Below are 13496 nucleotides of genomic sequence, written 5' to 3'. Positions count from 1 at the left end.
TAAGGACAAAACTTACAGACAGTGAACAATGTTTCGGTCCTATTTCTAACAAGGCGGTAACGTCCGTTGTAGTCACCAAACCATCCAGAATGCAATGGCAGGAGCTCACTGCCTATGGAAAAATGCGATCAACCACAAAGCGACAGTATTCCAATTGCTCTGCATGGCGGCGAGTGCTGAAGATATGTACCTTCGGTGGTAATTCGTGTGGTTCGTTACGTTGTGACTGTTTGTCTACTTGACCTCAACAAAAACGATTGTACCCAGATGCGTCGAAAAGGAAATCGAGAACGGAAGGCAAGCTTTGATGGAAGTGACAAGTCGTGAGGCAAGAAGCTCTCAGTGCCGACAGTGGGAAGACTCGCAGCACAGAGAGCAGGGGTGGCAGGAATTCAGTAGCATGGCTTTGACGAAGACGCACCAGACGGAGAAACTAGTCACTAGAAGACTCTAAAGGCGGACCCACCTGAAGTGGGAAACGGTAGGATCACGATCTAAGTCTACTGTACATCTGTACCTGTGGTCGGTAAGTAACGAACAGTATGGTGTGTGGCGGAGGGTACATCCTACTGTAGCAGTCTCAATGTAAGTCCTTCCTGTTCCATCCACGGAAGAAGGACTGTCCGTCGGCGCCCTTCTCAATGAGTCCGAGTTTCTCTGAGTTCACACCAGTGCTTTTAATGACTCGTTTTACCGAGCTACGTGGCACAGTAGTTAGCACACTGGACTCGCATTCGGGAGGACGACGGTTCAAACCCGCGTCCGGCAACCCTGATTTACATTTTCTGGGATTTACCTAAATCAATTCAGGCACATGCCAGGATGGTTCCTCTGAAAGGGCACGGCCGACCGCCTTCCTCATCCCTAAATTGCTTCAGGCACATGCTGGGATGGTTCCTTTGAAAGGGCACGGCCAACCACCTTCCTCATCCCTAAACCGCTACAGGCAAATGCCGGGATGGTTCCTTTGAAAGGGCACGGCCGACCACCTTCCTCATCCCTAAACCGCTTCAGGCACATGCCGGGATGGTTCCTTTGAAGGGCACGGTTGACTGCCTTCCTCATCCCTAAACCGCTTCAGGCACATGACGGGAAGGTTCCTTTGAAAGGGCACGGCCGACTGCCTTCCTCATCCCTAAATCGCTTCAGGCAAATGCTGGGATAGTTTCTTTGAAAGAGCACGGCCGACCGCCTTCCTCATCCCTAAACTGCTTCAGGCACATGCCAGAATGGTTCCTTTGAAAGGGCACAGCCGACCGCCTTCCTCATCCCTAAACCGCTTCAGCCACATCCCGGGATGGTTCCTTTGAAAGGGCACGGCCGACCGCCTTCCTCATCCCGAAATCACTTCAGGCACATGTCGGGATGGTTCCTTCGAAAGGGCACGGCCGACCGCCTTCCTCATCCCTAAACCGCTTCAGGCAAATGCCGGGATGGTTCCTTTGAAAGGGCACGGCCGCCCGCCTTCCTCATCCCTAAATCGCTTCAGGCAAATGCCGGGATGGTTCCTTTGAAAGAGCACGGCCGACCGCCTTCCTCATCCCTAAACCGCTTCAGGCACATGCCGGGATGGTTCCTTTGAAAGGGCACGGCCGACCGCCTTCCTCATCCCTAAATCGCTTCAGGCAAATGCCAGGATGGTTCCTTTGAAAGGGCACGGCCGACCGCCTTCCTCATCCCTAAACCGCTTCAAGCACATGCCGGGATGGTTCCTTTGAAAGGGCACGGCCGACCGCCTTCCTCATCCCTAAACCGCTTCAGGCAAATGCCGGGATGGTTCCTATGAAAGGGCACACCGACCTCCTTCCTCATCCCTAAATCGCTTAAGGCAAATGCCGGGATGGTTCCTTTGAAAGGGCACGGCCGACCGCCTTCCTCATCCCTAAACCGCTTCAGGCACATGCCGGGATGGTTCCTTTGAAAGGGCACGGCCGACCGCCTTCCTCATCCCTAAACCGCTTCAAGCACATGCCGGGATGGTTCCTTTGAAAGGGCACGGCCGACCGCCTTCCTCATCCCTAAACCGCTTCAGGCACATGCTGGGATGGTTCCTTTGAAAGGGCACGGCCGACCGCCTTCCTCATCCCTAAACCGCTTCAGGCAAATGCCGGGATGGTTCCTTTGAAAGGGCACGACCGACCACCTTCCTCATCCCTAAACCGCTTCAGGCACATGCCGGGATGGTTCCTTTGAAAGGGCACAGCCGACCACCTTCCTCATCCCTAAACCGCTTCAGGCACATGCCGGGATGGTTCCTTTGAAGGGCACGGTTGACTGCCTTCCTCATCCCTAAACCGCTTCAGGCACATGACGGGAAGGTTCCTTTGAAAGGGCACGGCCGACTGCCTTCCTCATCCCTAAATCGCTTCAGGCAAATGCTGGGATAGTTTCTTTGAAAGAGCACGGCCGACCGCCTTCCTCATCCCTAAACCGCTTCAGGCACATGCCAGAATGGTTCCTTTGAAAGGGCACAGCCGACCGCCTTCCTCATCCCTAAACCGCTTCAGCCACATCCCGGGATGGTTCCTTTGAAAGGGCACGGCCGACCGCCTTCCTCATCCCTAAACCGCTTCAGGCACATGCCGGGATGGTTCCTTTGAAAGGGCACGGCCGACCGCCTTCCTCATCCCTAAACCGCTTCAGGCACATGCCGGGATGGTTCCTTTGAAAGGGCACGGCCGACCGCCTTCCTCATCCCTAAACCGCTTCAAGCACATGCCGGGATGGTTCCTTTGAAAGGGCACGGCCGACCGCCTTCCTCATCCCTAAACCGCTTCAGGCACATGCTGGGATGGTTCCTTTGAAAGGGCACGGCCGACCGCCTTCCTCATCCCTAAACCGCTTCAGCCACATCCCGGGATGGTTCCTTTGAAAGGGCACGACCGACCACCTTCCTCATCCCTAAATCGCTTAAGGCAAATGCCGGGATGGTTCCTTTGAAAGGGCACGGCCGACCGCCTTCCTCATCCCTAAACCGCTTCAGGCACATGCTGGGATGGTTCCTTTGAAAGGGCACGACCGACCACCTTCCTCATCCCTAAATCGCTTCAGGCACATGCCGGGATGGTTCCTTTGAAAGGGCACGGCCGACCGCCTTCCTCATCCCTAAACCGCTTCAGGCACATGCCGGGATGGTTCCTTTGAAAGGGCACGGCCGACCGCCTTCCTCATCCCTAAACCGCTTCAAGCACATGCCGGGATGGTTCCTTTGAAAGGGCACGGCCGACCGCCTTCCTCATCCCTAAACCGCTTCAGGCACATGCTGGGATGGTTCCTTTGAAAGGGCACGGCCGACCGCCTTCCTCATCCCTAAACCGCTTCAGGCACATGCCGGGATGGTTCCTTTGAAAGGGCACGGCCGACCGCCTTCCTCATCCCTAAACCGCTTCAGGCACATGCCAGAATGGTTCCTTTGAAAGGGCACAGCCGACCGCCTTCCTCATCCCTAAACCGCTTCAGCCACATCCCGGGATGGTTCCTTTGAAAGGGCACGACCGACCACCTTCCTCATCCCTAAATCGCTTAAGGCAAATGCCGGGATGGTTCCTTTGAAAGGGCACGGCCGACCGCCTTCCTCATCCCTAAACCGCTTCAGGCACATGCCGGGATGGTTCCTTTGAAAGGGCACGGCCGACCGCCTTCCTCATCCCTAAACCGCTTCAAGCACATGCCGGGATGGTTCCTTTGAAAGGGCACGGCCGACCGCCTTCCTCATCCCTAAACCGCTTCAGGCACATGCTGGGATGGTTCCTTTGAAAGGGCACGGCCGACCGCCTTCCTCATCCCTAAACCGCTTCAGGCAAATGCCGGGATGGTTCCTTTGAAAGGGCACGACCGACCACCTTCCTCATCCCTAAACCGCTTCAGGCACATGCCGGGATGGTTCCTTTGAAAGGGCACAGCCGACCACCTTCCTCATCCCTAAACCGCTTCAGGCACATGCCGGGATGGTTCCTTTGAAGGGCACGGTTGACTGCCTTCCTCATCCCTAAACCGCTTCAGGCACATGACGGGAAGGTTCCTTTGAAAGGGCACGGCCGACTGCCTTCCTCATCCCTAAATCGCTTCAGGCAAATGCTGGGATAGTTTCTTTGAAAGAGCACGGCCGACCGCCTTCCTCATCCCTAAACCGCTTCAGGCACATGCCAGAATGGTTCCTTTGAAAGGGCACAGCCGACCGCCTTCCTCATCCCTAAACCGCTTCAGCCACATCCCGGGATGGTTCCTTTGAAAGGGCACGGCCGACCGCCTTCCTCATCCCGAAATCACTTCAGGCACATGTCGGGATGGTTCCTTTGAAAGGGCACGGCCGACCGCCTTCCTCATCCCTAAACCGCTTCAGGCAAATGCCGGGATGGTTCCTTTGAAAGGGCACGGCCGACCTTGACCACTTTCCTATCCTTCATAAGAGGCCCAGACGGCCGGAAAATACTCGAGAAGTTGCGGATCGAATGCTGTGTATCCGACTTGCTTCGTGCGTGACTTCAGCGTCCTCGGGATTCTTTCGATGTGAGTCTGGCCTCTTCGAGTGGTCTTTCATCTTTTTACTCCTCCGGAGAGGAACTCCTGGATTACGGTACATTGTTAGTGATTCCGGTAAGTGATCGTCGACCGTGGAGTAGAAGCTCGTAGAACATTTGGTCTGATTATACAGTTTACATAAAATTTGTTTGTGATTCGGCTGAGCTATCACTGTTTGCCGCAGCCGCCTTTCCGTGCATTCGTGCCAAGTTTCTGACGGTGCCATGTCTCTGACTCAACTGTAACCGTGCTTCTGACGGTGGCACCCCATTAAGAACGACAGGCTCTTCTGTATTTGTTAGCAAGTCTTCAGGATAATCTCATCACGATCTAGATTGTAGAGGTCAAAGTGTTCGGTTGCGTGAATTTTTTTTCTTGTCTTGTGTGTGAAGTTCGTCTCACGGGAGCGTGGAAAACAACGAGGCGATGCAGGTAGTGTTTCGAGATTCTGAAGTAACAGTCACACTAAATGCGTATTTTTTCAGGGATTCTACAGCGGCGCTTCAGTGCACAAACGGGGTACGTTGTGGAAAGCTGGTGCGTCTCGGCTTGCAAGGAGGCGCTACGTGACGGCCAGCCAGACCTCGGAGCGGCGCCCACCTGTCCGCCCACGCCCGGGTGACGTCACAGGCACCTGCTCCGTGCCGGAGAAAGCCCGAGACTACACTCACTGCTGACGCGTCTGTAAATCACTATCAAGCACACGGCAGAACGTACATCCGTGACACACGTAGGGGGTTTTTTTCTCGAGTCATCAGTCTTTTGACTGGTTTAATAGGACCCGCCACGAATTCCCCTGCTGCGTCAACCTCTTCATCTCAGAGTAGCACTTACAACATACTTCCTCAATTATTTGCTCGATGTAGTCGGATCTCTGTCTTCCTCTACAGTTTTTGCCCTCTACAACTCCTTCTAGTACAATGGAAGCGAGTCCCTGATGTCTTAACAGATGTACTGTCATCCTGTCCCTTCTCTTTGTCAGTGTTTTCCACATATTCCTGTCCTCTCCGATTCTCTGCAGGGACTCCTCATTCCTTACTTTACCACTTCACTTAATTTTCAACATTCGTCCGTAGCACCACATCTCAAACGTTTGAGTTGTCCTATGTTTCAGTTTTCCCACAGTCCATGCTTCACTACCGTACAATACCGTGTTCCGAATATACAGTCTCAGAAAATTCTCAAATAAGGCTTATGATACTAGTAGACTTCCCTTGGCCAGGAATGCCCTTTCTGCCATTGCTAGTCGGCTTTTGATGTCCTCCTAACCCCGTCCATCATTGGGTTTTTTACTGTATTCCTTCACTTCATCTACTTTGTGACAATCAATCTTGATGTTAAGTTTCTCACTATTCTCTTTTCTGCTACTTCTCATCACTTTTGTCTCAATCCATATTCTCTACACATTAGACTGCTCCTTCCATTCAGCAGATTATGTAACTCTTCTTCACTTTCACTCAGGATAGCAATGTCATCAGCGAATCGTATCATTGATATCCTTTCACCTCGAATTTCATCCTACTCCTGAACCTTCCTTTTTTTTCATGATTGATTCTTCGATGTACAGATTGAACAGAAGGGGAAAGGACTACATCCCTCTCTTATATCCTTTTTAATTCGAGCGCTTCGTCCTTGATTCTCCACTCTTATTATTCCCTCTAGGCCCTTGTACATATTGTATATTACCTGTCTCTTCCTATAGCATACCCCTATTTTTCTAAGAATTTCCAACATTTTGCAGCACTTTACATTATCGACCGCTTTTTCCATGTCGACAAATCCTATTAACATGTCTTGATTCTTCTTTAGTCTTCCTTCCTTTATCAACCGCAAAGTGAGAATTGCAATATACAGCTACGCAAAGGGAAGACACTCACCACGAGATTGTCCTACTGCGAGGGTACGAGATTTGCCAGATATTTTTTAGCCAAAATTTGGAAGTAAATAATATCGTTGAGTGGGAGTGAAATCTAGTACTGATATTGAATACAAATGAACAAGCCTTATTAGTAAAATCACATAATTTTTTTTTAAATCCGGAATATTCGTTCAAAATGATGATGAACTCCCATACTCCGAGGAGCGTTGGGGACAATGCGGGAGACCCGCACCGCCGTACTAGGCAAAGTCCCAGCAGAGGTGGTTTGCCATTGCCTTCCTCCGACCGTAATGGGGATGAATGATGATGATGAGGAAAATGACACAACAACACCCAGTCATCTTGAAGCAGGAAAAATCCCTGACCCCTCCGGGAACCGAACCCGGAACCCCAGGAAGCGAGAACGCTACCGCAAGACCACGAGCTGCGGACTTTGTTCAAATTATGAAGTTTTAATTACTATGCAAGAACATTTATTTAGGAGAGAAGTTCTGTTTTGTGTGTATTATTATTTGCATGAGATATTCCGCCTGGTCTCCATGCCGTTGCAAGAGAGTTGTAGACGTACTTGGAGCCTTGACGGGCAAAGCAGTCAAATGCGGCAATGCCAGCCACGCTGTCAAAGAATACAAATAAGTTTTTGACCGAGTAAGTTCTTGACCCGCTCAGTCTTCGAATGTAGAAGTATCGCATACGCATTCGCACTGAAAACTACTACTCAGAACGTGATTTTCGACATTAAAGGGTAATCGGGAATTCTTGGAGCCATGAAATCAACTGCCACCAACGCATTGTTAGTGGCAGCTTGCGAAATAGCACTAAACACAAAAGACAGATGTTGTCAGATAGTTCTACCTTGAGACGTTTTTCGATATCTGATCATAACTCCATAACGGCAGTGGTTAAATCACACATCACTCATAAACCACAAACCGAACTTCTCTGCAGTAAACACTTATGAAAAATGGCGAAACCTCTTGCCACTAATCCATTAAGACACGAAATTACCTTACTTTCGGTGTCCGTTTGACATCTGTCTCTGCACCTCTCTCATATTTGCCACACGATTACGAACTAAAGCAGTTTACTGGCCACAGTAGATAGTGACTTATGCTCACACTGATAGTCACAGACTCGCAAAGCGCTTTGCAGGAACTATAAAAAACAAAAATCGATAAGCAGGCTAAGATAATGTACACTTTAAAAAAAATAAAAAAAGATGTACCACGAAGGAATTATCCGAATGCGACGGAAATCGGTAGGTGCGATACACATGTACAGACAAAGAAATGATCACAATTTCAGAAAAACTGGATGATTTATTCAAGAGAAGGGGTTTCACAAATTGAGCAAGTCAATAAGGCGTTGGTCTATCTCTGGCCCTTATGCAAGTAGTTATTCGGCTTGGCATTGATTGTTAGAACTCTTGGATGCCCTCTCGAGGGATATCATGCCGAATTCTGTCCAGCTGGCACGTTACATCGTCAAAATCCCGAGTTGGTTGCAGGGTCTGGCCCGTAATGCTCCAAACGTTCTCAGTTGGGCAGCTGTCTGGCGACTTTGGTGTCCAAGGCAGGGTTTGAGAAGCAAGAAGACAAGCAGCAGAAACTTTCGCCGTGTGTGAGCGGGCAATATCGTGCTCCGGATGGCTGGTCACGAAGGCCAACCAGATATGGTGTAGAATATGGTCGACGCACTGCTGTACTGTAAGGTCGCCGCAGGTGGCAACCGTAGGGGTCGCCCTATGAAATGAAACGGCATCCCAGACAATCAGTCCTGGTTGTTGGGCGACCACGGTCCGAGGCATCCACAGACACCTCGTCGCCGGTCATCGGGGCCCAGTTCGAAGCGGGTCTCATCACAGAAGACAGTGGGAGTCCAGGTGGAACACGTGTCTGGAGACACGTCGGGCAGCGGTGGGACGCCACCCGGACTGCCGCCCGCCACACGAGCCATGGTCTGGGATGCAACTTCATCTCATAACAGGAGCATTTCGGTTGTCATCTGCGGCACAGTGGTACGTCGACGACATTCTACAGCCAGTTCAGGTCATCGGATCTCTCCCATTTTGAGAAAGTTTTGAGAATTTTGGGCAGGTCACTCCAACGAGCTCGGGATTTCAACGATGTAATGCGCTAATTGGACAAAATCTGGCATGGCATCCCTGTGAAGGACATCAAACAACTGTATCAAACAATGTCAACCCGAAGAGCTGCTTGCACAAAGGCTAGAGGTAGACCAACGTGTTATTGATTGCTCAATGTGCGGATCTCTTTCTCTTGATCAAATCAACCAATTTTTCTGACATTGTAATGATTTGTTTGTCTGTTGATCATGTGTACCAATTTTCCTCCCATTCGGATAATTCATTCGTGGTGCATCGGTGTTTTCGTTTTTTTCCTCCTTGGAGTATTTTTTTATGTATTGGCGACCATCACAGAGGCCATGGAAAATTACATAAACGTCAATTTGTTACGGATTAAAGGAGCGCATGAAATTTTGCCTGGCAAAAGTATCGTCCAGCTAGCGCAGTTGTGTCTAAAATTGATCGTTCATAGTGGTTTCAAACCTACGATCAAGAACACTGCTTATCGTGACTGGAACCGAGAAAGGTGAGGTTCTCAGACGTATAAGGGCAGACGGTTAGCGGCCGCAAGACAGAACACCTCTGCCCAATCGTCGTTCGACTATTTGAAGCTAAGCAAACGTCATTCGTATGAAGCTGGGACATTCACACCGTATAAAAATTTTAGTTTCGAGCATTGTGATGAGGACGAAACTGACGTGGCAGACCTTGTATTGCATTGTATATATATATATATATATATTGTGTGTGTGTGTGTGTGTGTATGTGTGTATGGCTGGTACACTTTCGTGGTCGCTGGCGGTGCTGGCGTTTCGCCAGTGTACGCATACATTCTACATACTGGAGCAGCCAGCCGTTGCCCTGCCTTCAGGACTTCTTTGCCAACAGTCACCGTTATGTTTTACCGTAGGCCACCGGCCGAGGTCGGCTACGGGTGCCAGAGGCTTGTTACGTTGCACAAAAGCACAAAAAACATTCGGGCGAGAGACGACTCGACTTATAGTACTGGCTGACGGGTAGTGGAAACGCAACAGTATATATGGAAAGCTCGTAGTGTGCGAATTTTTCTTTTGCCCTATTCCAGCCCTACACCAGAGACTCGGTAATAATCTTCTTAGTCCGCTTGTACAGAGGGACACAAGCAAGCGACTTACAGAAGAGATAAAGGCAAGTACCTAACAAATTTGGTTAAATTTGAAAGTGTTCTCGGTGTTCTCGAATTTTGCTGCAATGTCACCCTCATTTGTTTCCCAGCCCTATGGGGTGCTTTCTTGCAGACAGTAAGTACCGAGTAGGCCAGCGATTCTCTAAAGAACTTAACTACACTGTATAAAACAGCTTCAGATTTCTTAACACTTTTAAATGAGTTAATGTGTTAAATCCTCCACCGGAAAAAAATTAGTGCACCTGGAAAGACGACGTCTATTTTGATGCGATGACGTCATATTTCACCTGCGGAACAGTAGATGTACTACAGATGATGGTTTCAACCTCGTCCGCCAACAGGTGGCGAAGTGTCAACAGCTACCAGAGCGCCACCTGTGTCTACCCTTTAATACGGAAAGCTGACAGCCAGAAATCTCAGCGAAGCAAACGGGCTACTCTGTACAGACTATCAGTAACACAGCTCAGGTACTGGCCTGTCTGACCACAGAAAAGAAAATTGCACGGTTCGCAAAAGGTCATTAAAATGTTGCGCATACACTTTTTACTTTCTCTCAGCTCTCAGAGGCATCAGCAGTGAACAGTGTCATCGTGTGGAACTGTAATGATAGCAGACCATGTGAACAATTATCTTTGTACCTTGTCTCGCAAGGCAGCTTTCACTCGGACAAAAATTTCGGATAATTAAATCTTACTGACACTATATCACTGCATATTCATTACTTTTTATAGATAGCACCCACTTTCCTTAGAAAATGTGTCCCTAAGTTTATTGCATCTCGAATGAAGTGAGACATGTATGTCCAACAGAAATTATTGTTGAACTAACAGTCTAACAATTACTCTCAACAATATGGACATGTAAATACTTAGGTCTGGGGACTGTTACCTTAGAGCGGATTTACATCGGGGACATATAAATTAGTTGCGTCTGGGGAGAGTTGCGTGAAACTGGGCTTATCTCGAGGACACGGAAGTTAGTTGGGTTTGGGGAGTGTTACCTGACAGCGGGCATACCTCACGGACTCAAAAATTAGTTGCCTCTATGGAGGGTTACCTGAGAGTGGGGTTACCTCGGTAATACAGAAATCAGTTTGGTCTAGGTAAGGTTGTCTGAGATTGGTCTTACCTAAGGGACACACAAATTTGTTGGGTCTGGGTGAGTTACCTGAGAGTGGGCATACCTAGGGGACATGGAAATTATTTGGCTCTGGGGACAGTTGTCTGAGAGCTGACTTACGCCAGGCACACAGAAGTCAGTTGGGTCTGGGTAGAGTCACCTGACAGGAAGGGACTACCGTGGAGACACACAAATTACTTGCATCTGGGGAGAGTTGCATGTAGCAGCTCACCTCAGGGATACAGAATTTAGTTGGGTTTATGGAGATTTACCTGAGAGAGTGCTTACTGCATTGACTCAGATACTATTTGGGTCTAGGAAGGGTTAACTCAGAGCGCGCTTACCTCAAGTACGAAGAAATTAGTAGGGTCTGTGGAGGGTCACCTGACAGTGGGTTACTTTGGGACGACAGAAATTAGGTGGGTCTGGGGAGACTTACCTGAGAATAGGGTTATCTTGGGGAAACAGAAATTAGTTGCCTCCTGGTTAGAGTTGCCCGGAGCAGCACGCCTGCCTCACGGACTCAGAAATTAGTTGGTTGTAGGTAGGTTTACCTGAAAGTGGGCTTACCTCGGGGCCACGGAAATTAGTTGGCTCTCGGGACAGTTACGTGAGAGCTGGCTTACATCAGTTACACAGAAATTAGTTGGATCCAGGTAGAGTTAGCTTACCTCAGGGACGGTGACCTCGTACGGCGTGTCGAGAAAGACGGGGGCGTTGTCGTTGACGTCAGACACTCTGGCGATCACTGGGATGGTGCGCTTACGACCCGTGGCTCGCACCGTGCACGTCAGCTGCAACGTAACACAGAGAGCGTGCAGATGATGATATCGTTTAAGATAAATCTGAATAATACAGTGCGATGGGAAATATTGCAAATTGGTTCGAGCTGTACATCTCTGACAGGAAACAAAGGGTGTCAGAAGGAGAGGGATCTAGACTGATCTATCAGGCATTGTCCAACTGGCTACTAATTACATGTGTTTTCCCACAACCTACAAACTTAGGCCCATCACCTTTTGTTGTGTATATCAAATACATGTCATCAGTAACATTACCCAAGTTCAATTTTCTCTTGTTTGCAGATGTTACAAACATTGCAATAAATACAAAATCAAATATCGTCTTAGAAAGACTGACTAACAAAATTTTAATCAACATTAATTAATGGTTCCTAGACAATTCTTTGTCACTAAGGTTTGACAGTATTTAACTTTGCTAATTATAGCTTGATAATAAATTCAACTTGAAAGAGCATGCCAGAGAATTGCCGAAGTGCCTAGACAAATTTTTCTTTGCACTGCAAATATTCTCAGAAATTAATCACATAAAAATGAAAATGTTAGCATACTTCTCTTACTTCCATTCCATATGAAATACGGGTTCAGTTTTTAGGAAAACTAATCCAGCCGAGGTAAGCTTTTTGTGAGCTTCCAAAAATCCTGCAGAGACCTCTTTTAAGTGTGTGGAGCTACTAACTATTCCTTCCCAATATATTTATTCCATAATGAAACTTCTAATTAAAAGTATATCCCCCATTCAAAGCAACAGCTCAGTTCATGGAATCAATACAAGAAATAATAATAATTTTCACAGAGATTTAGTGTCCAGAAAGGTGTCCATTAATCAGACATTTTCAACGACTTGCCAGCAGCCATAAAAATTTAATTACTTATAAAGTTTAGTTTAAGAGGAACCTAAAACGATTTATTGGTAGACGTCTCGTATTCCATGATAAATGTTTAGCGGAACTGTCTGACATGTGTATATATGGTATTAATAATGATAAACAACGCAAGTAGTACACGCAGCATGAGTTCTGCACAAATTCGGTACAGTAAAGTGATCGATGTAAATAAGCGTTGTAAAACGATGTCTCTGTTTGATGGTGTGTGGTTACAGTACGCTACGAATGATTATTCCACCTCTATTGAGTATTTACATATTTTGTGACAAATCTGTTATTACCTTTTAAATGAAAATGCATTTAAGATTTCTGGAATTGCTTCACATCCACGAGGATCACTTTACTTCTGGTCTGCAGAACAGACTGGGAGCAGCACAATTCAATCCCTTTGATATTTTTGTACCAGCCTCTCCATTAACTTTTATTATCTAGAAGGAAGCATTACAAGATTGTATATACTTCCTTTATTTTCTTTTTTTACAGTGTTTTATTTAGTTCGTGCTTTTATATTTGTAAACATATAAGGAGAAAATTGTACAAGATGCACAACTTTCCTCCGGCCATTTGCCGATAGGTGGCGGCAACGGTAAGCAGCGGTCGAAAGAAACAGACCGCAGACGTCAGGCAGTTAGCTTGCACCTCGGTCAACATAAGCTCATTCAAACATTAGACGATCTGTGACTGCATCATAAAGTTGTTCTTGATTGAAAGTGTCAGTTTACGAGCCTAATTCTCGTCGTTTGCGGGAGCTGTTACTGTTTTTTTTTCAGTATGAATAAAACAGCGGCTGAGTCTCATCGAATGCTCTCACTACGTACGGTAAAGACGCTATTAGTGAAAGAACGTGTCGTGAGTGGTTTAACGTTTCAAGAACGGTGATTTTAACGTCGTAGACCGGCATAGTGGTGGAAGAGAGGATGATTTCGAAGATGCAGAATTGGAGACACGCGTCAAACTCAAGAGGAATTGGCACGATTAGTGGGAGTGACACAGAAAGCCATTTCAAAACATATCAAGGCTATGGGCATGATTCAGAAAG

At 47.8% G+C, this 13496-nt stretch overlaps 1 protein-coding gene across 1 annotated transcript in view; it reads right to left on the bottom strand.

Annotated features, from left to right (window-relative positions):
• Nucleotides 1–13496, bottom strand: part of LOC126091892 (cadherin-99C) — a 631851-nt gene that overhangs the window by 224705 nt on the left and 393650 nt on the right. Inside the window, exon 5 of the mRNA XM_049907188.1 lies at nt 11442–11564. Coding sequence (XP_049763145.1) covers nt 11442–11564 — 123 coding nt within the window. The remainder of the gene's footprint in view (nt 1–11441; nt 11565–13496) is intronic.

The sequence above is a fragment of the Schistocerca cancellata genome, chromosome 7 (assembly GCF_023864275.1).
Source record: "Schistocerca cancellata isolate TAMUIC-IGC-003103 chromosome 7, iqSchCanc2.1, whole genome shotgun sequence".
Classification (NCBI taxonomy): domain Eukaryota; kingdom Metazoa; phylum Arthropoda; class Insecta; order Orthoptera; family Acrididae; genus Schistocerca; species Schistocerca cancellata.
This window is presented reverse-complemented; position numbering and strand designations above follow the sequence as displayed.